The sequence below is a fragment of the Malaclemys terrapin genome, chromosome 1 (assembly GCF_027887155.1).
Source record: "Malaclemys terrapin pileata isolate rMalTer1 chromosome 1, rMalTer1.hap1, whole genome shotgun sequence".
In the NCBI taxonomy this organism is placed as follows: domain Eukaryota; kingdom Metazoa; phylum Chordata; order Testudines; family Emydidae; genus Malaclemys; species Malaclemys terrapin.
Genome location: NC_071505.1, coordinates 305,705,340 through 305,728,668, shown reverse-complemented (window position 1 = coordinate 305,728,668; position 23,329 = coordinate 305,705,340). Strand labels below are relative to the sequence as shown.

Sequence of the window (23,329 nt, the reverse complement as noted above, 5' to 3'; positions counted from 1 at the left end):
GAAACATGCAGTGGAGATAGCATGGTACTTTGTTTTTCTCCAAAGAGGATACTTGTTGCAATACAATACCTAACTACTTCCCTAATGCTGCTATTGTTCTAGAAGTCCCAAGGTGGTGTTATGCATGACTGTGAATGGCCGGGGAAGTTTCTGTCAGAGAACGGCTGATCAGGGTGCTAACCTGGTACTTGAGAGATCTGAATTCAATTCGCTGCTCCATCCCAGACTTCTGGTGTGATTTTTGGGCAAGTTGCTTAGCCTCTCTGGGCCTCAGTTCCCCGTCTGCAAATGTGGGGGTAATTGCACTTCCCTATTTCCCCGGGGTGTTGTGAGGATAAATACATTACAGGTGCTCCGATACTGTGGTGATGGGGCCATCCCATAGATGAGATAAGCCAAATTATCAAAAAGCTTGAGAATCTCTGCAGTAACTAAAATAGCAGCTTTTTAAGTTGGCAAGTTGCTTGTGAAGGAGTCAATGAGCCAACTGCAAAATGAGATGGATGTGCTGACTAAGCCCCCTGCTAGCGGCTTCCTGAAATCTGCACAAATGTTGCAACCCTTTAGAGGTTGAAGCTGAGCAGTGCAGTCATCAGTTCTGGAAGTGCAATGACTCCTCCCATCTGTTTGAATTCAAGCCCTAGAAATAGCACTCAGAGGCATTAATCTATGGTCTGAAATGAACAAAACTCAATGCTCAGGCTCAAACTGACACTTACTTGCACTTCTAGCCAAGCATGTCCTACTAGCTCAGAGCACCTGTGCTCCCACAGGGGGTCAGCAAAAGGGAGGAAGGGGAAAGTGAAACAGGGCTACATGGCTGGAGGGAGAAACAAACAGGGGTGACCCAGAAGAGGGGCCAGTGAGAGAAATGAGAAAGGGGGGGGGGAGCGAAGGGCCCAATCCAACTGAAGTCCATGGGAGCTGTTCCAAGGTCTTTTATAGCAGCAAAGAATCCTGTGGCACCTTATAGACCAGGGGTAGGCAATCTATGGCATGCGTGCCGAAGGCGGCATGCGAGCTGATTTTCAGTGGCACTCACACTGTTTGGGTCCTGGCTACCGGTCCAAGGGGCTCTGCATTTTAATTTAATTTAAATGAAGCTTCTTAAACATTTTAAAAACCTTATTTACTTTACATACAGCAATAGTTTAGTTATATATTATAGACTATAGAAAGAGACCTTCTAAAAACGTTAACATGTATTACTGGCACGCAAAACCTTAACTTAGAGTGAATAAATGAAGACTTGGCACACCACTTCTGAAAGGTTGCCGACCCCTGTTATAGACTAACAGACGTAGTGGAGCATGAGCTTTCGTGGGTGAATACCCACTTCGTCGGACGCATTTACAGATCTAGACTACCACGGCTACCCCTCTGATACTTGAAGGTCTTTTATGTGATTTGGATTGGGCCCTGCAGGGAGGGAGAGGCAGAGAGGAAATAGGGAAACAGGATGGGGAGTGAGATGAGGTGAGGGCTAGGGAAAAGAAAGGATGGGGAGCCAGGGAAGGGGCAGTGATAGGAGAGATCTTAAAACAATAAAAGGGAGAAAAAGAGACAAAAGAGTATAGTGATAGGGAAGTTAAAAGGAGAGATGGAAGGAAAGAACAAGAGAAGGAAAAATAAAAAACGAGGAACAATTCATCACTTTCAGGTTAGACTCTATTAATACATTTTTTCGCACCAATTTAGAGCCCAGTGCGGGAAATCGGGGCCAATTGTAGTCAGTGCCTGAGGGTCATATTTTCAGATTTATGGTGGGGAAACAGATGTATTTGCTCAGTTCATGGACCTGAACATCATTGCAGGCTGGTAGATGGGACACTGACCATTGTTCCAAATTGCCCCATTGGCCATGGGGAGGATTGAACTTTTCCTTCCTCACTTGTGGAACGTGACCCAGAGATTGCCCCCAAACCTGGTGGGTCTAGGGAGGCCAGGGCTGCTCACCCAGACATCCTGTGCCCCTTCCTTGGCCCTGGTAGCTTCATCCAGCTCCCTGGCAGCATGACTTCATTGAACTCTCCTCGTCTGTGTCGGCCTCCGAGACTCAGGGATTATACCACAAAGATGGTACAGCTCCAAGATGTATTAACTTTTCCAGGGCCCTTCCTTGAGACCAGATGGACACGTTCCCTTCAGCCAACCCACTTCTCCTCCCAGCTACCCTCTTTCTCCCTTATTACCCCCCCATACAGACCAGAGAGTTCCCTGCTAGGTCTGCAGGGAAGCAGTTAAGCCACCCGCTTCTGTATGGAACAGGTGGGCCCTCTCTGTGTTGGATCTATGGAACAACAGTCTGGCCTGATATGTATTACAAACCCACAATATCCTATCGAGAAGTCTATCTTGACACTGGGTGTCCTGTGATAGGATGGACTGGCCAAGCAGTACTATAGCATTTACAGCTATGCCAACCCTTACTAACAGCAGCATGTTAGAAGGGTCAGACTAGAGGAGCATGTTGTTCCTTTTCATATAACGTTCCTGTTACTGTTATGTTTCTCTAACCTTGTGGTCTGTCTTAGGCTTCCTACTCGTCATAAATGAACGCAGTAAAAGGCTGGTTCTGGTTGATGATGTCCGACTACTTTACAAGTACACTCGTTGTTTTCCATTATACACTCCATAACTTGCTGTAATACTCTTCTTGGATACCAAACATTTTGAATATTGTCTGTGTTCCCATTTCCTTGAGTTGCTGGTACCCATGTATGCACTGAAAAGTGTTAATGGATATCCAGATAGATTAACACATTAAATCAATACATTAAATTAAAGTATGGCACATACACTTGAAATGATTTCCCTAATAGTTATAATTTTCTCTGCCAGCATTTCTCAAATTTAGCAAACTAAGCCTTTCTCAAAAAAGTCTATATTTATTAGAAGTTTGAAACTACCATAATTTTTTATGTATCCTAGTGCAAAACCAACCTGAATACTTTTTTGGCAAGGGTTTGGAAGTTATTTTTAATGAGTGGGATAAACAATATTATTATCACATTCAGGTAACGAAAAAATAGCTACACAGATTTTCTTGATATTATTAAAAAAAAATTTGGGAGTAAGAAAGCACGAGAGATCTCAGCCGAAACATTATAATTTAGAGCAATAGGCTGATACATGCATATCTAAGCATCTATCTATGGTAATGCTAGCTAAGGCTATATCATGTTTTCTAGGCTAATGTACTGTAAAAATTCAGGTGGCATCCCACCATATATAGTATAAGACTATGACCAAGTTTTAAAGAGGAAATGGTCCTGAAGATTAGGTTCATGTTAAGGTACTCACATAACAATGCTCTTTTACAATAAGCAAACCAAAGGTAATCTTTTCCAGTAGCTAACTGTGAGTTGTCTGTTGCTGCTTCTGCTTTCAGGAGTTAGAAAAGAATGGATGTAAATCACTGGATATCGAGAAATTCAAGCAGGTAATGAAGAAGTGTATGGCACCACATAAAACAGTAAGTGAGCAATTCTCTTTAAAAAGTTGTATAATGGAAAACCTTTTACGTTAAAGCCTAGCTCAGCTATGTGGGCATAACCCTGAAATCTTGAATATATTTGATCCATGAGCTATTGGATTGACCGGCTTCTTCCTGCAAACCTGAGAACGTTATACATCTGTAATAAAAATTCCAAGCATATCAGTGTTAAAGTTACCATTTTGGGCTTGATACTGGGAGTTCTCCTGAGTAAACACTGCAGGATTGGACCCTTTAGGACAACTCTCTTAACAGATCTGAACAACATCTGGAACTTTTTCTTCTGTGTTCAGTCTTCGGATCTGAGGATTTGAAAAGTTTAGATAAAACATAACAAAATTGGACTATTCCAAAGTGATTCACATTTGGAAACAAGCTAGGAAATCAAATTTTTATATTCAACAGAATTTTTTTTTAAATTTAAATAATGTAGCATCTGCAAAACCTGTTGTCCCTAGCTGGGGAGAGATGCACTATGAAAACTTAAAATCTTTTGATTATTCTTCATATATTGTACTTGTAATATATAACAATACTTTTAATATGCCTTTTCCCATAGAGTGATGGACAAATACAAAAACTTTTCATGAAAATAGACTGTGCTGCAACTGGAAGAATTCAGTGGGTGAGTGAGTGTATGTGGGTGGTGTTTGTTTTGGGGGCTTTTTGCAGTTGGTGGAACAAAACTTTGTCAATAAGGAATGTGTGTGAGAATCGCAGATTCGCAACTTCCGGAGACATAACTCAAGTGGGACTAAAAGTTTATTTTATCCAATCTTTTTAAATCAGTGGTGGAAATTTAATTCAAAGGGAAGGGCAAAGGATATAATTACAGTTTACAGAATTTTTCTTAAAAGAGAGAGAGTATTAAAATGAGATTTATTGTTTCAAATTGAAAATATTCCACAGCATGCATCATTTTGTCCTACTTTAGAGTATGACCTAGGAAGGATGTCTAAGTCTCATGGTTGAATTTTGACTTAAATGATCAAGAAGTTAGGAAAATTATCCTGGAATCCTTTTTTAATCAAACTTACATAAATTCACAGCTCCAGCATCTTGTCAATGCTCTCTTTGTTCTGTACAGCACTAAGCATGCAATTGGTGCTCAAAAAATAAAGTATCTGCATGTCATGATATTAATATAGAATGTGACATTGTTTCTGCCTGCTAGAAATAATGACTAGGTAGATGGCCAGTGAGGATTGCTGATATATTTGTTTATCTTATAATAATAATATATTATTATCATTTATTATTATTCTAAATAAAAAATGTGTAACCCTCAAGTTGCGAACATAAGACATGGTTCAGCAAAGAATTTAAGCACAGGTACCTTGTTTTTCTGTATGTTTGTAAAATGCCTAGCACAAAAAGGCTCCAACTCTCACTGGGGCCTCTGGGCACCAACATAGTAACATATTAGCTGCCTTTCTATTATAATTATGAATCACCAGCTCTTTTCTGTACTAGGATGAGTTCTGCACATACATGCAGCTAGAATATGCAGAACAAGGTATGTCAGCTGCCCGATTAAAGGAGTTGACATTCTCGCTTCCTGCTGTGATAGAAGAACGCTCTCATGGAGAGCCTGTCCTACGCATTTGTTCTCTGTTTGACAACACCTTAGTAATGACCCAAGAAGATGGAGTTATTTCCTTCTGGTCTCCACAACTAAAGCTGAAACGAAGCAAGATGGTTTTTGTATGTGCATTTTATTTTCTCATTAACCGCTCATGTTTCATGGAAATGCTAGAACTCTTGATTTCATTGACAATTAAATTGTTTATTTTAATTACAACATTGTAAATAATGATACTCATGATTGATTCTGCTATATTACCGGTATGATAGGGAACTGCTCTTAACATATACGTTTTTATTATGCTCCCTTGTTCTATGGTGATTTAAAGCAGAATGGTTCTTTACATGCTGTGTTTGGAATAAAAGTATGTAATGGCTGAATTTGCAGAGGTCCTGAGCAGAGGTCCTGAACACCCTCCTGGCTTTTCCTGAGGTGACTTTGAAAAGTATATGTTAAATGCAGTTGAATTTAACTGAAACTACACAAGCAAGGTAGAGAAAGGATCATACATGTAGGGCTGGAAGGGACCTCAAGAGATCATCTAGTAAGTTCCGTGAGCTGAGGCAGGAACAAGTATATCTAGAGACCCTTCCTTTTCTGGTGGTTCTGGAATACTCCACAACCCTGCCCACGGGATAATAAACAGTAACAAGAATAACCAGAACAAACTTGCATTTGCTGAGAGTGTGACGCTGTTCACGAGTAACTTCTCAGAGGTATTAACCTTATTTGAGTGCTGTAGGTCCTGATCCAGTGACAATGGCTGTCAACTCTACCAGGGTTCAGTGGGACTTGCGTGCTTAGCACCCTGCAGGATTGGACCTGTATGTAATAATTTGACACCGTATAATGTTTTGTGTTTTGCTTGTGGGGTATATCCTGTAGACAGCAGCTTTGCATGTAAGAAATGGTTCCACTCAGAGGGACTTGGGAAATGAAACAAACTAAGGGCTGATCCCGAGAGATGCTGAGTGCCTCTTAATTCCCATTATATTCAGTGGGAAGTGTCCTGTGCTTTGCAGGATCTGGCTATAAAGGACATATACTCTTCCTAGTTAATCCATGCAACCCATTTCAGTGGGTTTGCAACAGTGTCCCCAAGAACAGACACGGCCCCCAGCTGTGGTGTCATGTCTTTTCATGTAATGTAGGGATGACAACTAGGTCTCTCACTTTTTAGGAAAAACCTGTCAACAAAAAATCTAAGTGGGCAACAGATTTCACTGTCATGACACATTACAACAAACTCATCCTGGGAACTGGGTAAGTGCTCTTCTTTACCAGAATCGGAACTAAAAATGAATGTGGTGTTATTAGCATTAATTATCTCTGGGGGCTGGGAACTTGCAGAATAACTCTGCATAAGTGAAACAGTTGGTGATGTGAGTTCATGTTCCAAAAACACTGTCACAGCTGGTGTTCTTATGGACAGCCTCATGGTGGCTGAGCTCCCCTCTCACGTCCACAGAGGGGCCTTCCAGGTCCGTGTAGAGTGAGACTGGGAATGCAGAATAGGGAAGCATGTGCTGACCATATTGTCATTAATTAATTCATTTCTTAGGTTATTAATAATTGTAACATAAAGCTGTGCATGCCCCTTTAAAGAAATAAAAGTTGTTCCTTGTCCTGAAGTACCTGAATCTAAATTATTGTACCAACCCCCACCCCCTAATCCTTAAATACCAGGTTCAGGATTTAAATCCAGGCCAAACTGGTAATGAAATGACAAAAAGTGATTCCTATCTGATGGCTGCTCAGTGGCCTGTTTGCCATGAGATTGGTGATCTCAAGCCAATGAAAGGGTGCTCCTATTTGAAAAATCACCACCACCACAGATTGCAAGCTTGTTAGAGTCCTTTGCTAAGAGGCCAAGGATGGAATGAACATGGAGACTGGTCCCTTAGAGGAGATCTCTCGGGGTCAGGGATCAGATACATTGGTGGGGCAGTGTAGAGAAGATGGTCTTGCAGCATCCTCAAAACACTTGTTTGATAGTTAAACAGAAGATTTCAATCTCCGGGACTGCTAGATAAACAACATCCTTAAATTAACTGCACTTCACACCCATTAAAAATATATATCTTAAAAGACAAAATGTTTAAAAGAAAAGATTTACAGTGCCTCAAAGGGATGACTGAAACCTGCTGCTCATTTAAAATCTGTCTTTTTTTTTTTTTTTTTTTTTTGGCAGGGATCGTGAAATCCAGTTGTATGAGATGTCCAACTTCGAACCCTACTGCCAGATCAGTGGTTTGGAAGTGATCCCTTTAAAACTGGACTATTGGTAACCAATGTTCTATGTTCATGTTGTCAGTCCCAGGTCAACAGAGGGACCTAGACAAATTAGAGGATTGGGCAAAAAGAAATCTGATGAGGTTCAACAAGGACAAGTACAGAGTCCTGCACTGCTACAGACTAGGAACCGAGTGGCTAGGCAACAGTTCTGCAGAAAAGGACCTACGGGTTACAGTGGATGAGAAGCTGGCTTTGAGTCAGTGTGCCCTTGTTGCCAATAAGGCTAACGGCATTTTGGGCTGTATAAGTAGGAGCATTGCCAGCAGATCGAGGGACGTGATCTTCCCTTCTCTTCGGCATTGATGAGGCCTCATCTGGAGTACTGTGTCCAGTTTTGGGCCCCACACTACAAGAAGGATGTGGATGCGTGTGTGTGTGTGTGTGTGTGTGTGTGTGTGTGTGTGTGTGTGTGAGAGAGAGAGAGAGAAACCAAGAGAGACATGCATTGCCCCTTTAAGTACGCTGACGCCACTCTAAGTACATTGCCTTTTTAAGTAGATCAGCAAGGAGACACCCTGACATTAGCACCCCTCTTCCCTCCCCTCTGCACAGCAAGCAGGAGGCTTCCAGGAGCAGCTCCAAGGCAGAGGGCAGGAGCATCACATAGTGGGGATGGGGTGGTGGAGGAGGGACAGCTGAACTGCCCGGCAATTGATAGCCTGCTGGGCAGCTGCTACACAGGGAACTTAGGGGAGCAGATGGGAGGCTGCCGGTCCACCCTGATTCCAAACCCCCACCAGCTCGCTCCAACGGGCTGCTCTTTCTGAAACCAGTGGACAAAGCAGGCGGCTGCCAAACAACGTTATAAGGGAGCATTACACAACTTTAAACGAGCATGTTCTCTAGTTGATCAGCAACATAACAATGAAATAACGTTAACCGGGATGACATTAAGTGAGGAGTTACTGTAACTAACACCTGTGATGTGTGGTTTGTTCTCTCTCTGTGTTCATGGCAGAGAAAAGAAGCCAAAGATGTGTACCTTTCACTTGCAGCAGAAGGTAGTGAGGTTTGTGGTGTCCCTCAGTTCCTTCGGGAATTCACTGTGCAGTGTTGGATCAGCCTCTAATAAGTTCTTGTCTCTTGCACAGATGAGCTTCACCTTTGTGATAGAAAGTTCCATTATGCCAGAGGAGCAGAATTATTGACCATGGGTCTTCATCCCAGAGCTTTATGTGATTTCTAGGCCATTGAGTTATCAGGAATCTCTGTTGCACGTGTTTTGCTTGCTGATTTGATGATGTTAGTTGTGGTTTCACACTTAACAGGGTAGGCTGCATGAATGTCGTCATATTCCAACCTGTTATCAGCAATATGTAAGATAAACAGTCCTCTCTCTCCATTAACATTTACTTGTCCTGTCCACAACATTGCTGGGGACCAAATTCATCCCCGGTATAGATAGATGTACAGTGGAGTCGCATCATAGGTGCATTTAATTTACGCGATTTTAACTATACGCGCTCGGCAAAAAAAAAAAAAAGAAGAGAAAAATAACAATTTAAATACTGTACCTGTAGTGTGGGCGATTCCGCCTACCATTCCACTCAATGAGCATTTGACTATATGCGATTTTTGCCTTACACGCTGACTTCAGAACCTAACCCCCGTGTAAGATGCGACTCCCCTGTCCCATTGAGTTAAGTAGAACATTTATCCTTATACCAGGCCTGAATTTAGTCTCCACAGAATGCCACACTTGTGAACAGAGGCGGATTAGGGGTTTGTGGGGCCCTGGGCCAGAGCAAGGAAGGGAGAGGAGTGCCAGGAGGGTGGGAGCAGATCGGGGTGCCCACTTTTCCGGGGCCCCCAATTGGCTGGGGCGCCTGGGCATGGGCCCCGTTGGCCCAATGGCTAATCTGCCACTGCCTGTGAACATGGCATTTGTTTTGTCTAACGTATGTTGGACTCAATACTATTTTTATTTCTTTTAAACTGAAGTATTCTGACTGGCTTGCACTTATCCTTTTTTCCATCTTTTTTTAGTTGCACGGATCCTGACGAGTGCATGATTCTATATGGTGATGACCAGGTAGATTTTTTTTGTTTTTGTTTTTAAAACAACAACAACAAAACAGTGTTTGATATAAGTAGGGCCCTTCATTTTCAGTTTTTATTTTATTTAATTTTTCCAGGGAATTATCGATGTTTATTACTACAACAACAAAAACAGGTGAAAATTGGTGGAAAAGACTATTAATAATTTTTCTGGGTAAATATCGTGGTTTATTTTGGTGGACGGAAGGATGGGGGGGAAAAGTATTCAATAGATTTATGCTTTGATGAATGGAATTCAATCTGGTTTGCTGCAGAACGAAAACAGTATATCTCTACTCCCCAAATAAAACTTTTCATTTGAATAAACAGTTTACTGTTGTAGACTTAGACACATCAGCCTATAAATATTTACATTTAATAATTGGGCCACTCCATTTGCAATGCATACACTCAACTTCACCCTTTTCTCCTGTTTTTGTTTTTTTAAAACTTTTTAATATTTCCTTGAGTTCTGAAACATATTCTGATACAGATTTTCATTTTCTTCCCATTTTAGTGTCAGATCTTTAAACAATTATCTGCTAACAGATTGAAATGTATACATGATGGGCTTGAGATTCATCAGTACGTTCAGATTCGCACGCATTTCTGAGCTTGCACATGTGCCTGTTTTCTTTATTGTTTTATCTTCTAGATTAATGCATAACCTTATTCAACAGGCAGCTTTGCATATGCACACAGATTAATGTATTATCATAATACATATATCTCATGCAATGTATTGTATTTTCCTAATAAAACAAGTGTGTGTATATATATATTTTTGTATCATTCATATATATATATATGAATGATACAAAAATAGAGTGAAAATCGGAAAAAAAAGAATAATACTTTTTGTAAAACCCGGAATTTTTTCAGTAAAAATTGGTTTAAACGGAAAACGAAGGGGCTTAGATATAAACCATGAACTCAGGAGGCATCCCTTAGACCTTTGGGTAATCAAGGGAGTTGTCCTAGCAATATCTCCTAGCCAGTCTCCTTGATTATTCAATGGATGGTATGTGTCAGGTACACCTTTTATACAGTAGGTTGCAGGACTGCCCCTTGTAGGTCAGGCTTCTGTTCCAGATATGGACTGGCTACAGAGCTTCCTTCCCAGAGAGATATTCCAGATGTGTTCACTGTAAGATCCTTTAAAGCACTTCCTGGCTCTAGCTGTGACCAGCTCAGATAAAGTATGTTACACATTGCACCCCCTTGTGGCTGAAGAGTATAATACAGTTTTACATTCTATTGCGGGGTACTGTAATAGAGAGGCAAGGTGGGTGAGGTATTATCGTTTTATTGGACCAAGTTCTGTTGGTGAGAAAGACAAGATTTAAAGCTTACTCAGAGCTCTTCTTCAGGTCTGTGAAACTAATTCAGGTCTGGTCTATACTACAGACCTATATCGGTATAACTACATAACTCAGGGGTGTGAAAAATCCGCACCTCTGAGCAACATAGTTATGCCAACCTGACCCCTCCATGTAAACAGTGCTATGTCGGCGGGAGAGCTTCTCCTGTCAACTTAGCTACCACCTCTCGGGGAGGTGGATTAACTACAGTGATGGGAGAGCTCTCTCCCGTTGGCATATAGTGTCTTCATTAAAGCACGGCAGAGTTTTAAATACAGACTTGCCCTCAGAGTGTCACAGCTAAAGACAATGGATTGTTTAGCATAAGTAGTGAACACATCTTTCAAGGGACCATTCAAGATGAAGTGGCCTGTTAACACCTCTCCAGTCATAGAGAGGAAAGAAAGGGGGAGGTAATAGCTTGGGGGTGAGTTGTTAGTAGATTGTTGTAATAAACCATCGATCCAGCATCTCTATTTGGTCCATGATTTTTAGTGCCTAGCAAAGGTATGAATTTAAGCTCCTAGGCGAGTCTTTTGAAAGTGTTCTGCAGGTGTCTTTTGAGGATGAGGATTGATAGGTCAGATATAGAGTGATCGCTTTGTGAAAAATGACAGTTTCAGAGTAGCAGCCGTGTTAGTCTGTATCCGCAAAAAGAACAGGAGTACTTGTGGCACCTTAGAGACTAACAAATTTATTAGAGCATAAGCTTTCGTGGGCTACAGCCCACTTCTTCGGATGCATAGAATGGAACATATATTGAGGAGATATATATACACACATACAGAGAGCATGAACAGGTGGGAGTTGTCTTATATGCAAACTAGATACAATCAATTTAGGATTGAATAAGGACTGGGAATGGCTGAGCCATTACAAACATTGAATCTATTTCCCCTTGTAAGTATTCTCACACTTCTTATCAAACTGTCTGTACTGGGCTATCTTGATTATCACTTCAAAAGTTTTTTTTCACTTAGGCCTTGTCTACACTACGAGAGTAGTTCGATTTTACTTAAATCGAATTTTTGGAATCGATATTGCAAAGTCGAACGTGTGTGTCCACACTAAGGACAGTAATTCGACTTTGTGAGTCCACACTAACGGGGAAAGCGTCGACATTGGAAGTGGTGCACTGTGGTCAGCTATCCCACAGTTCCCGGAGTCCCCGCTGCCCATTGGAATTCTGGGTGGAGCCGCAAATGCCTTCTGGGTAAAAAAAATGTGTCCAGGGTGCTTTTGGGTAACTGTCGTCATCCGTCCATCACTCCCGCCCTCCCTCCCTGAAAGCGCCGGCGGGAAATCAGTTCGCGCACTTTTCTAGTCAGTGACAGCGCAGATGCCACAGCACTGCGAGCATGGAGCCTGCTGCAACCATCACTGCAGTTGTGGCCGCTCTCAATGCCTCGCAACTTATCATACACCTTTCCCTGAGGCAGATGCAGAAAAGTCAGGCGAGGAGGCTACGTCAACGCGGTGATGGCCTGAAGTCTGAGAGTAGCACAGACCTCTCAGAAAGCAGGGGACCCAGCGCCGAGAACATCACGGTGGCAATGGGTCATGTTGATGCCGTCGAAAGGAGATTCTGGGCACGGGAAACAAGCACTGAGTGGTGGGACCGCATAGTGCTGCAGGTCTGGGATGAATCCCAGTGGCTGCGAAACTTTCGCATGCGGAAGGGAACTTTCCTGGAACTTTGTGAGTTGCTGTCCCCTGCCCTGAAGCGCAATGACACCCGGATGCGAGCAGCCCTGACTGTCCAGAAGCGAGTGGCCATAGCCCTGTGGAAGCTTGCAACGCCAGACAGCTACCGGTCAGTCGCGAACCAGTTTGGGGTGGGCAAATCTACCGTGGGGGTTGTTGTGATGCAAGTAGCCAAGGCAATCGTTGATGTACTGCTGCCAAAGGTAGTCACCCTGGGAAACGTGGAGGCGATCATAGATGGCTTCGCAGCGATGGGATTCCCAAACTGCGGTGGGGCCATAGATGGAACTCACATCCCTATCCTGGCACCGGAACACCAGGCCAGCCAGTACATTAACAGAAAGGGCTACTTTTCCATGGTGCTGCAAGCACTGGTGGACCACAGGGGACGTTTTACCAACATCTACGTGGGATGGCCGGGCAAGGTTCATGACGCTCGTGTTTTCAGGAACTCTGGTCTGTTTAGACGGCTGCAGCAAGGTATTTACTTCCCGGACCACAAAATAACTCTTGGGGATGTGGAGATGCCTATAGTCATCCTCGGGGACCCAGCCTACCCGCTAATGCCCTGGCTCATGAAGCCCTATACTGGCGCCCTGGACACTGAAAAAGAACTCTTCAACTACCGGCTGAGCAAGTGCAGAATGGTGGTGGAGTGTGCTTTTGGACGTCTCAAGGGGAGATGGAGAAGCTTACTGACTCGCTGTGATCTCAGCGAAACCAATATCCCCATTGTTATTGCAGCTTGCTGTGTGCTCCACAATCTCTGTGAGAGCAAGGGGGAGACCTTTATGGCGGGGTGGGAGGTTGAGGAAAATAGCCTGGCTGCTGATTACTCACAGCCAGACAGCCGGGCGATTAGAAGAGAACAGCGGGAAGCGCTGTGCATCCGGGAGGCTTTGAAAGCAAAGTTCCTGAGTGAGCAGGGTAACCTGTGACTTTAAAGTTTGTGTATTGAGAAGCTAAACCTGCCCCCGTTTCTTTGCCCAGTTAATGTTGACTATCCTATCCAGTTACATACCCCCTTCACCCCACTTCCAACACACGTTTCAAAATAAAAATAGTTCTACTTTGTTAAAGCACACCGTTTTCTTTAATACTGTATTCGCGGGAATTTTTTAAAACTGGGACGCAGACTGTGGTGCGGAGCGGGTGTACTGTAGTGGCGCGAATGCAGCTTCTAAACTCAAGGATTGACAGGCTCCGCTGCGGTGGGATGGTTGTTTCAACGGAGCCTGTCACCCCTCCTGATAGGGACTGTGTGTATGGGGGGGTCTATGTGACTTTGTGGCAGGGGGAGGACGGTTACAGATCCCCTGCTGTGTGGCTCTGTGATCCTGCCTAAGGACCGCCGCTTAAGATCTGTAACTGCCCTCCCCTGCCACAAAGTCACAGAGCAACCCACCCCCCACCACATAACATGAAAACAACCTCCCAGACTAACCAGGGTAACTAGTCACTGCATCACTGCACTATGTATGTGCCCTGCTGCTGTGCCTGCCCCCGACTATATACCCTGCCAAAGGTGACTGTCCTGTCGAATTACCAACCCCCTATCCCCCCCTCCTCCAAAAGAACATGATGGAAACAGTAGTTAACAGAAACGTATTTTTTATTATCAACCAAACATGGAACTGGGAAAGTGAAACTTGGACGGGGGCTTGTGTCAGGCGGGAAGGAAAGAACTTGTCAAATTTTGGGGAATGAGAGCCTTCTGCTGCTCGAGCTCTCTGCAGGGGTGGAGTGAGAGTTAGCAGGGACTCTGCCGCCTCTCCTTCTGTGCACTTTGGGTGAGGGGAGTATGGGACTTGGTGGCGGGGGAGGGCGGTTAGAGATGGACTGCAGCGGGGCTCTGTCCTCCTGCCTCCGTTCCTGCAGAACATCCACAAGGCGCCGGAGCGTGTCCGTTTGCTCCCTCATTAGTCCAAGCAGGGTTTGAGTCGCCTGCTGGTCTTCCTGACGCCACCTCTCCTTCCGATCCATGTTGGCTTGGTGCATTCGGGTCAAGTTCTCCCGCCACTGGGTCTGCTGTGCTGCCTGGGCTCTGGAGCAGGCTATAAGCTCCGAGAACATGTCCTCCCGTGTCCTCTTCTTCTTATGCCTAATCCGCGCTAGCCTCTGGGAGTGTGATGACAGGCTAGGTTGTGAGACAGTCGCAGATGGGGCTGTGGGAATGGGAAAAAGGGAGTGAATTCCTCAGAAAGATAAATGTAGTTGTGAACAAAGAACATAGTCTTTCTCTGTTAACAAGACCATGCACAGCACCTATCACATGCGCACTCAGCACAAGGTCGAATTCTCGGCCTTCGCATTCAGTGCCTGGGGTCTTCTACAGCACATTTGAGAAGCCTCTCAGGAGAACGGAATTTCTGTTGCAGGCAGACATGGTAAGCCGTAGACTTGTGGCAGCTTAAAACTTTAATATTAGCAATGGCCTCATTTCACATTGAAATCAATGTCGGTCCCTGCTGCCAGCAATTCGGCAAGCAGGAAGTCTGCTCCTGTCCCACACCCTCGCGGCTGTCCCCGGGAACGATCCCTTTCGGCTGCCCCTCTCCCGCCTCCACCGCGTGGCTGCAAACCAGCGGTTACAGTTCTGTAAAGGAACGGCAAAGCAGTCCCAACACTAACATTCCCCTACCTCATTCAAAGCAGGTCATCATGAGCGACATCACCCTCATGAGGATCTCTGACAGCGAGAAAGAGAGAATGCTCCGGGAAAGCCTGCAAAGACCAGGGCCGTATGCCGCCATGCTGTGCAGAGCAATGATTCCAGAGTACTTGATAGTCTCGTGGTGTGGCAACGTGTCCTACTACGGAGGACCCAATAAGGCCGCTCTCCCCAAGAACCTAATGCAGCGGATTTCCAATTACCTCCAGGAGAGCTTCCTCGAGATGTCACAGGAGGATTTCTGCTCCATCCCCGGACATATAGACCGCATTTTACTGTAGCTGCTGTAGCAGTGACTAACCAGTAGAGTGGCTTGGGCAGGACAATCATGCAAAACCGGACATTGCTAGATTTTTTTTCAATAGTTGCACTGCCCATGACTGAATCGTTAAGCTAATCAAACTAATCATGAGAAACCCATTTTTTAAATTGTTAATATTCCTGTTCTGTTACAAATAAATGTTTAGATTTTTACAACACTTACTGGCTGATCCTTCCCCAGATTCTGTGTCCGGGGTAACGGCTGGGGAGGGTTGGTAGGGGATCTCTGTAAGGGTGATGAAGAGATCCTGGCTGTCGGGGAAATCAGCGTTGTGAGCGCTGTCGACTGCCTCGTCCTCCTCATCTCCTTCCTCATCTTCCCCGTCCGCTAACATGTCCGAGGATCCAGCCGTGGACACTATCCCATCCTCAGAGTCCACGGTCACTGGTGGGGTAGTGGTGGCGGCCGCACCGAGGATGGAATGCAGTGCCTCGTAGAAACGGGATGTCTGGGGATGGGATCCGGAGCGTCCGTTTGCCTCTTTGGTCTTCTGGTAGCCTTGTCTCAGCTCCTTGATTTTCACGCGGCACTGCGTTACATCCCGGCTGTATCCTCTCTCTGCCATGTCTTTAGAGATCTTCTCGTAGATCTTTGCATTCCGTCTTTTGGATCGCAGCTCGGAAAGCACGGACTCATCGCCCCACACAGCGATGAGATCCAAGACTTCCCGATCAGTCCATGCTGGGGCCCTCTTTCTATTCTGAGATTGCACGGCCATCACTGCTGGAGAGCTCTGCATCGTTGCCAGTGCTGCTGAGCTCGCCACGATGTCCAGACAGGAAATGAGATTCAAACTGGCCAGACAGGAAAAGGAATTCAAATTCAAATTTTCCCGGGGCTTTTCCTGTGTGGCAGTTCAGAGCATCCGAGCTCGTACTGCTGTCCAGAGCGTCAACAGAGTGGTGCACTGTGGGATAGCTCCCGGAGCTATTAGCGTCGATTTCCATCCACACCTAGCCTAATTCGACATGGCCATGTCGAATTTAGCGCTACTCCCCTCGTCGGGGAGGAGTACAGAAGTCGAATTAAAGAGACCTCTATGTCGAACTAAATACCTTCGCGGTGTGGACGGGTGCAGGGTTAATTCGATGTAACGGCGCTAACTTCGACATAAACGCCTAGTGTAGACCAGGCCTTACTTAATTGGCCTCTCAGAGTTGGTAAGACAACTCCCATCTGTTCATGCTCTCTGTATGTGTGTATATATATCTCCTCAATATATGTTCCATTCTATGCATCCGAAGAAGTGGGCTGTAGCCCACAAAAGCTTATGCTCTAATAAATTTGTTAGTCTCTAAGGTGCCACAAGTACTCCTGTTCTTTTTGTGAAAAATGTTCACCCACAAGTGATATGGTGTTTTTGTCTTTTATCATTTTCCTGGGAGAGTCTGCTCGAGAGCGTAGTGATTGTTTGGTTTCACTCACATACATAGGCGCCGACTCTGGGGCTGGAGCACCCACGGGGAAAAAATGGGGGATGTTGAGCACCCATCGGCAGCCCCCCTATCAGAACCTCCTCCTCCCCCCAGCGCCTCCTGCCCACTGGTGGGCCCCACCGATCAACACCTCCCTCTCCCTCCCCATGTCTCCTGCCTGCTGCAATCAGTTGTTTTGTGGCATGCGGGAGGCTCTGAGGGCGAGGGGGAAGGAGCAAGGATGCAGCGTGCTCGGGGAAGGGGGTGGAACGGTGGGAAGAGGCAGGTGGGGGTGGAGTGGGACGGGGCCTGGGGCAGAGCCGGGGGTTGAGCACCCCCCTGCACATTGGAAAGTCGGTGTCTGTGCCCGCATAGTTGCTATTGGGGCATTTCATGCATGGGATGAGGTATACCACATATTGTGATAGGACCCAGGGATCTTGAAAGTTTGGTGGTCCAATAAAAGATATTACCTCACCCACCTTGTCTATACAACATTAATTATCCATCTGCTAAATATAGTCCACGAATCCTTATTCTGGTAAATCTCCTCCCACTTACTTCAGGGACTGAATAAGAACTACAGGATTTGGCCCTATACTTTAAATTTCTATAACAACTTTTTTTCCCGAATTTTCAGGGATGTGTGAATATCTTGCTTTTGTCTTCTGTGGGGGAACTCCTACGGTAAGTACTTTACATTCTAAATATAATTTTAAAAACTGACAAAAATGCAGTTGCTTCACCTATTTAACTGAACACTACAAATCTTTGTAAGTGTTATCACGGAGGTTAACTGTGCTCATTTTCTTCTGTTACACTGATCTGTACTTTTAACTGACATCCCCAAAGCAGTCTGGCTCTTGTGTCTGCAGAGGTATCAAGTTGATATCAACTAGTGCAGCAGGCTTCCAAGTGTCAGAGGATACTAAACTTGGATGCAGAGAAAATGAAGAGAAGTACAGCAGATTCAAAACTATTTAGACACCTACATGATTAAGCCAACAGGTGGCACTTGTTCAGTGTCTGTGGCCAAATCATTTGCCCATCTCCTAGTAGAATCATAGAAATGTAGGGCTGGAAGAGACTTCCACAGGTCATCTAGTCCATCCCCCTGTGCTGTGGCAGGACCAAGTAAACCTAGACCAGCCCTGACAGATGTTTGTCTAACCTGTTCTTAAAAACCTCCAGTCATGGGGATTCCACAACCTCCCTTGGAAGCCTATTGCAGAGCTTAACTACCCTGATACTTAGAAGGCTTTCCTTAATATCTACCCTAAATCTCCCTTTCTGCAGATTAAGCCCATTACTTCTTGTCCTTCCTTCAGTGGACAACAAAGTTCATTTATTTACCAGGGGACACCTGTAAGGACCCTGACTACTAGTCATTTTTCAAAGGGTTGAAGGGTTGGACTGTGAAACAATTTCCACTTCCACTCAGCTGGCTTGAAATCCTAAGCCTTCGACACCATTGGTCAGAAATCCAAACCCTTATGGTTTGGGCAACGTTTTATGAACTGTTTCCCCAGTGTTGCTACTAGCCGCTATGACACTTGAAACATTCTCAACAATTGTTGGCATTAAAATCCCAGCATAGGGAGTTAGCAGTTTAACTTCACTTGTAACTTGGCCAGTTGTTTCAATATGCAAACGTGTTGGGACAGCCGGTAAGGGACGGCTTGTGTTTGCTACATTTAAAAAAGCCCAAGGAAGTATATGTAGAGGGTGTCAGAAATTGCTGGAGCAACTTGTTAGTATCCCAAAAGGCAAGATAAATAGCTACAGTCTTTTGAAATAACAACCTCAGGTTGGGAGCTTAATGCCAGAAATAGTCCAGATTTTAGGAGCGGTGCACGACCAAGAAGGGTGAGGAAATATTTGCTTCCTAGCACTTAAGGATGATGGTTGCCATTTCTCTTCTCTTCTTTGTACCTCGATTTTTCAGAATGTGGAAGAAACTGCCAAAAGCTGAAAACCTGCCTAGTATTGGCATAGAGAATGCTGTTCTTTCTCCAAATGTGACTTACATTCGTTGGAAAGTGCATGGGGACTGGGTTACACAGGTAAAAGAACCAAAATCCTTCCTGACTCCAAAAGAAATAAAACAGAAAGTTTTCTACAAAAGAAATCGCCATGGGAATAAGTAAATAAGATTTCAGCCACAGCATCTAGTCAGTCTACAGAAAAAACTCTCTTACTTGTCATTTAGAATAGCACTGTCAGCAGTATGATAGGAAGGACAGGGAAATGGCACAAACTGTCAAACTTGATATAAGAAAGAATGAGGGCTTGACAATAAAGAATAAGACATGAAATTCAGATTGAAAATTGTGAAGCCCAAATTCAACAACTGTTTAGTTTTCAATTTGATTTCAGTAGTGCAAGCTTTTAAAGTTAGGTACGTGTATAAATTCCTTGCTGATTGGGACCTGAATGAGGAGAGATCTGAGTTTGGGATTACTGCACCTCCAGGATCCAAAGTCAGAAGCAAAAGGAGAACGGGCATGGAACTAAAGAAATGCTCTCGATCTTTTATAGCCCTGACTGCAAGGTGTACAAATTTTGAAGTTGTCACTGCCCCTGGACTGAACGTTGCCCATCCTGGACCTTTCAACAGTGTCATTTTGGGGGATAAGAAGGAAGGATTTGGTAGCTCTCTGAAGCTATTCTGAGTTTTGGAACGATAAAGGTAGTCCCAGTGGAGATGGGCTAGTGGCATATTTATACATTGACTCACTAGCTGATCTGATGAGATAAATAGAGCCCTGCAAATCTGTGGATATCCGCTTTTTATCCGTGGACCATCTTTTCGGATTGTGGATTGGATGTGGATACAAATTTTGTATCTCAGCAGGGCACTAGAGATAAAATGTATTTATTATAGCACCATATGTTTTTCTAAAGCTATGCCCTCATATCTAGAAAGAATTTTAGACCCAAATTTTAGCCCCATTGCACAGACCAAGCAACTGGGTCACTATTGCAGCCTCAGCACTGGAGTAACCTCTGCACAGTTTACACCCCTTTCATATCTAGAGTAATGGCTTCCTCTTCCCCCAGCCCCAGTGTGCTTATCATTGGATCAGTGTGGCTCAGACGTCGGGTTCCCAAATCCTGAACCCATGTGCAGCAGCACCACACTGGGCTAGATGCTGGAGGACTCTCCTTGACCTTGGAGGAAGGGTCAAGACTTGTTCTAAAGTGCAACTTTATGGGTCATGTTTTACGTTCTTGAAGGCCGATAACCAGTCTGGAGGTTACATGCCAGGGTACATGATGGGCGCTGAGTATTTTTTTACTTTTCTAATTGCTGCTGCTGGTTTTTGGAAGCAGTGGAGGCCCCACCAGGCTGACTCTAGCTCAGATGAAGTAGTAGATTGTTTTCCATGTTCTGGTCCATCAGGGAAGATGGAGGGAAGCCTCTGACTTGCACAGAGAGTCCTGAAATGGAATTTAGAATCTGCATGTCACGTTTTGGATACACAAAGGAGTGATGTATGCACATTCTGTCCCTTTTATGTGAGAAAACAGCAGAAACGTGCTGGAATAAGAGCCATGGTAATGCACCCACTCAACCCCCCCTTAGACAAACAACTTTAAATGTTCTTATTTATTCATCCTGCCTTCAGAAACAAAAACATTCTAAGAACAGAAACAAATGAAATAATCTCAGCTACTATATTCTCTTCTAATCAGTATTGTGTATCATTTATATTAAATAGTAATCTCTTGTTCTGTTCCTTTTAGCTGCACTACTATGATTCCATTAAAGCAGTGATTTCTACCTCCAACCATGAACCTACAGCTTTAGTAATAGGTAACCATTTTACTCCTATTAAGGCCTTTAGGAATTTTTTTCAATTTAATGTTTCTCTGATTTACACACAGTTCCCTCTCCATGTCTGCAATCTTACCTGTGGTATAGTGCTGGTCACATTGCTGTCACCTGGTTGGCTTTATTTCTAGTAGTGCTACTGTATGTAAGATTATAACTGGTGATGGGAGAACCTCAAAGGGTTTTTCAGTCTTCTGATTTAGTTCAGCTAAGCATCCTATCATTAGGAGGCTAGAATGACCTTCCGCAGGTTCATATTGTGTCCTCGGGGCCAGCTGAGTCAGAAGGGAAGTCAATTTTTAAATGCCATATGGGGCTGCACAGAAGACGCACCAATCAGTGCATGTCCCCACTGGCTTGGCCCCAATCCCTGACCAGCCCCATCCAGTTTGGGAGCTGAACCAACTGGCCATGGGCCTTCTGACAGTAGGAGAGTCACAAACAGATTTCATTGCTATGTACCCACTCCCATGGATTTACAGTACCTCTGACAAGGGCCTGCATCAAGCCCAGTATGTTTGTCCAAACTATCCAGTTCTCTTGTTTCCATCACAATTATGTGGCTATTAGCAGAAACCTTACAAGAACAAGCTTTTCCTGAGACGGCCAACAATTTCATTCCTGTTCCAGGTGGAAACACCATGAGAATAGCTTTTGCATGGTGTTTTATACACACTAATGTAGTGAGTAAAAACCTCTGTTATCTACTGTATAAAAGCCAGTTGCTTGGGACAATTTTACTACCCATCTCCTATTTCTCTGAAATATTTTCTAGTCCTTCTGATATTTTTATCAGTGTTTGTTCAAGAACATTGCTCTGTAGATAATTTGTACCCTCTCTGTGCAGGCTGTCATGCTGTCTAGAGTGGCTCACGACCATGAGTGCCTACCTCAGGGCAGACTGTCAAAAGCAGGGCAGACACCCCAAACTGGTAATTAGATTTCACCAACGCAGTAACAAATATGAACTCCTGGATCACTGAAACTGTCTTACCATGGAGTCACAGACAGTCCCCTTAGACTCTCCAGTCTATTGTACCACCCAGACAAGCTGGACTTAGTGATACATTATACCAAAAATCACAAAATATTCTGGTTGCTTCCAGTCCCAAGAAACCAGTCACTTACCCCAGATCAATTGGTACCCTAGATCTTACACCAAGGACAATGCCGGTAGCCAATCTTATAATAAACTATATAAAAGTTTAACTAGGAAAAAGAAATTAGAGTTAATTACAGGTTAAAATAAGCAAACATATGCACACAAATGAGTTACCATCTATGATTCTTAAACATGACAGAGATGTGGTAATATGTCAATTCAAAATGTAGCCTTTTATTTTATTTAAAGTGAATTGAGTGATGCTGTATTATACCACCATATGTTTGGCTCAGGTTGCTACAGTTTCAAACTCAACAGCATGAAATTGCCTGATGCTTTTCTCAAATTTTGAAGCTCTAGAAACACATGGAGTCCAAGGATAATGACCACAGACACAGTCACAAGTACAAAGTCTTATCTGTACTACAAGATTTATTAAAGCAATAAGTAAAGTTACAATTACCCGTGCATATAGAAATCCTACAAAAACCTATGCAATAATTATGGCTGTAGTCATACTCACATCCTCAGAGATATTCTAGGGTCCAAAGGACCTCTCAATAGACGATCATTGCTAGAGGGATAGTTCCTGCTGGAGTTTCCCGTGGGCTCGTCCCTTAGGTCTTCCCACTTTTACCCAACCCTGGAAACCCTCTTCTATATTGTAGTTCTGACCACACCTAACACTTTTTATGCATGAAGGTGTCAACCCTCTTTTCCTTATCTGTACTTCCACACCCCGTGAATATTGGGGTGCTCGATTTTTCACAGGTTATTTGTAGTTCCTCTTATTCTCATTAGCATCTATGCATGACATGTATCCTGTGGTCCAGACAGACATTTAAAGATGTTACAATCAGGTGTCTACTGGCCTTGGACAATGCATTGCAGTCTATTGCAATCAATTTTTCTGTGACATCACCAATGGGCACATCTTTGGCAGTAATCCTGTGACTTTATAGGCATAGGGTTATTCCTAGGTCACTCACTCCTGTCAGGCATTCTTAAACCTATGGCCTAGTGTGGCTAAACTAAAGTCTTACAGGCCTCAGCTTGTAGGCATTGTGTTCCATCCATGCTTTACTTATACACCAACTACACACTTATCACTCCTAAATACTTATCAATCCTACAATTTAAATCTATTTAGCATACATTAATTGTATATGAAATAGAATATAAATTGACCATAACATCACACAATACAAGGATAAATGGATGATAAAATTAACTAATTAGCTACAAAAGTGTCTTTCAGGGCAGACCCATGGGTAACTCCTGGGGATCTCTGCCTCACTTTACAGTCTCTGACCGTGTGAGAGTTCAAATAGCAAAGAGAGGACAAATTTTCTTGTGCCCTGTTTTATCTTTTGCATTTGGCTTTCCAGTCCATGAGAAAAGCTCCCTTGCACATAGCATTTCCAAGGTGTGATAGGGCCATTCACCAATCCCTTGTATTTTCATGTTTCTTAATGGCTCATTTAATCTTGATTCCTGTGCCTGGGC

At 43.9% G+C, this 23,329-nt stretch overlaps 1 protein-coding gene across 6 annotated transcripts in view; it reads left to right on the top strand.

The window, feature by feature from the left end:
* Positions 1-23,329, top strand: part of LOC128829891 (WD repeat-containing protein on Y chromosome-like) — a 67,457-nt gene that overhangs the window by 10,064 nt on the left and 34,064 nt on the right. For all 6 annotated transcript variants that reach the window (XR_008443504.1, XM_054015352.1, XM_054015355.1 and 3 more), the window contains exons 4-12: positions 3,392-3,475; positions 4,056-4,121; positions 4,970-5,200; positions 6,262-6,344; positions 7,273-7,365; positions 9,363-9,408; positions 17,527-17,573; positions 18,832-18,949; positions 20,634-20,703. Coding sequence is in view for 5 of the 6 variants with exons in the window: in XM_054015352.1 (XP_053871327.1) it covers positions 3,392-3,475; positions 4,056-4,121; positions 4,970-5,200; positions 6,262-6,344; positions 7,273-7,365; positions 9,363-9,408; positions 17,527-17,573; positions 18,832-18,949; positions 20,634-20,703 (838 nt within the window). In the remaining variant the exon portion in view is untranslated. The remainder of the gene's footprint in view (positions 1-3,391; positions 3,476-4,055; positions 4,122-4,969; positions 5,201-6,261; positions 6,345-7,272; positions 7,366-9,362; positions 9,409-17,526; positions 17,574-18,831; positions 18,950-20,633; positions 20,704-23,329) is intronic.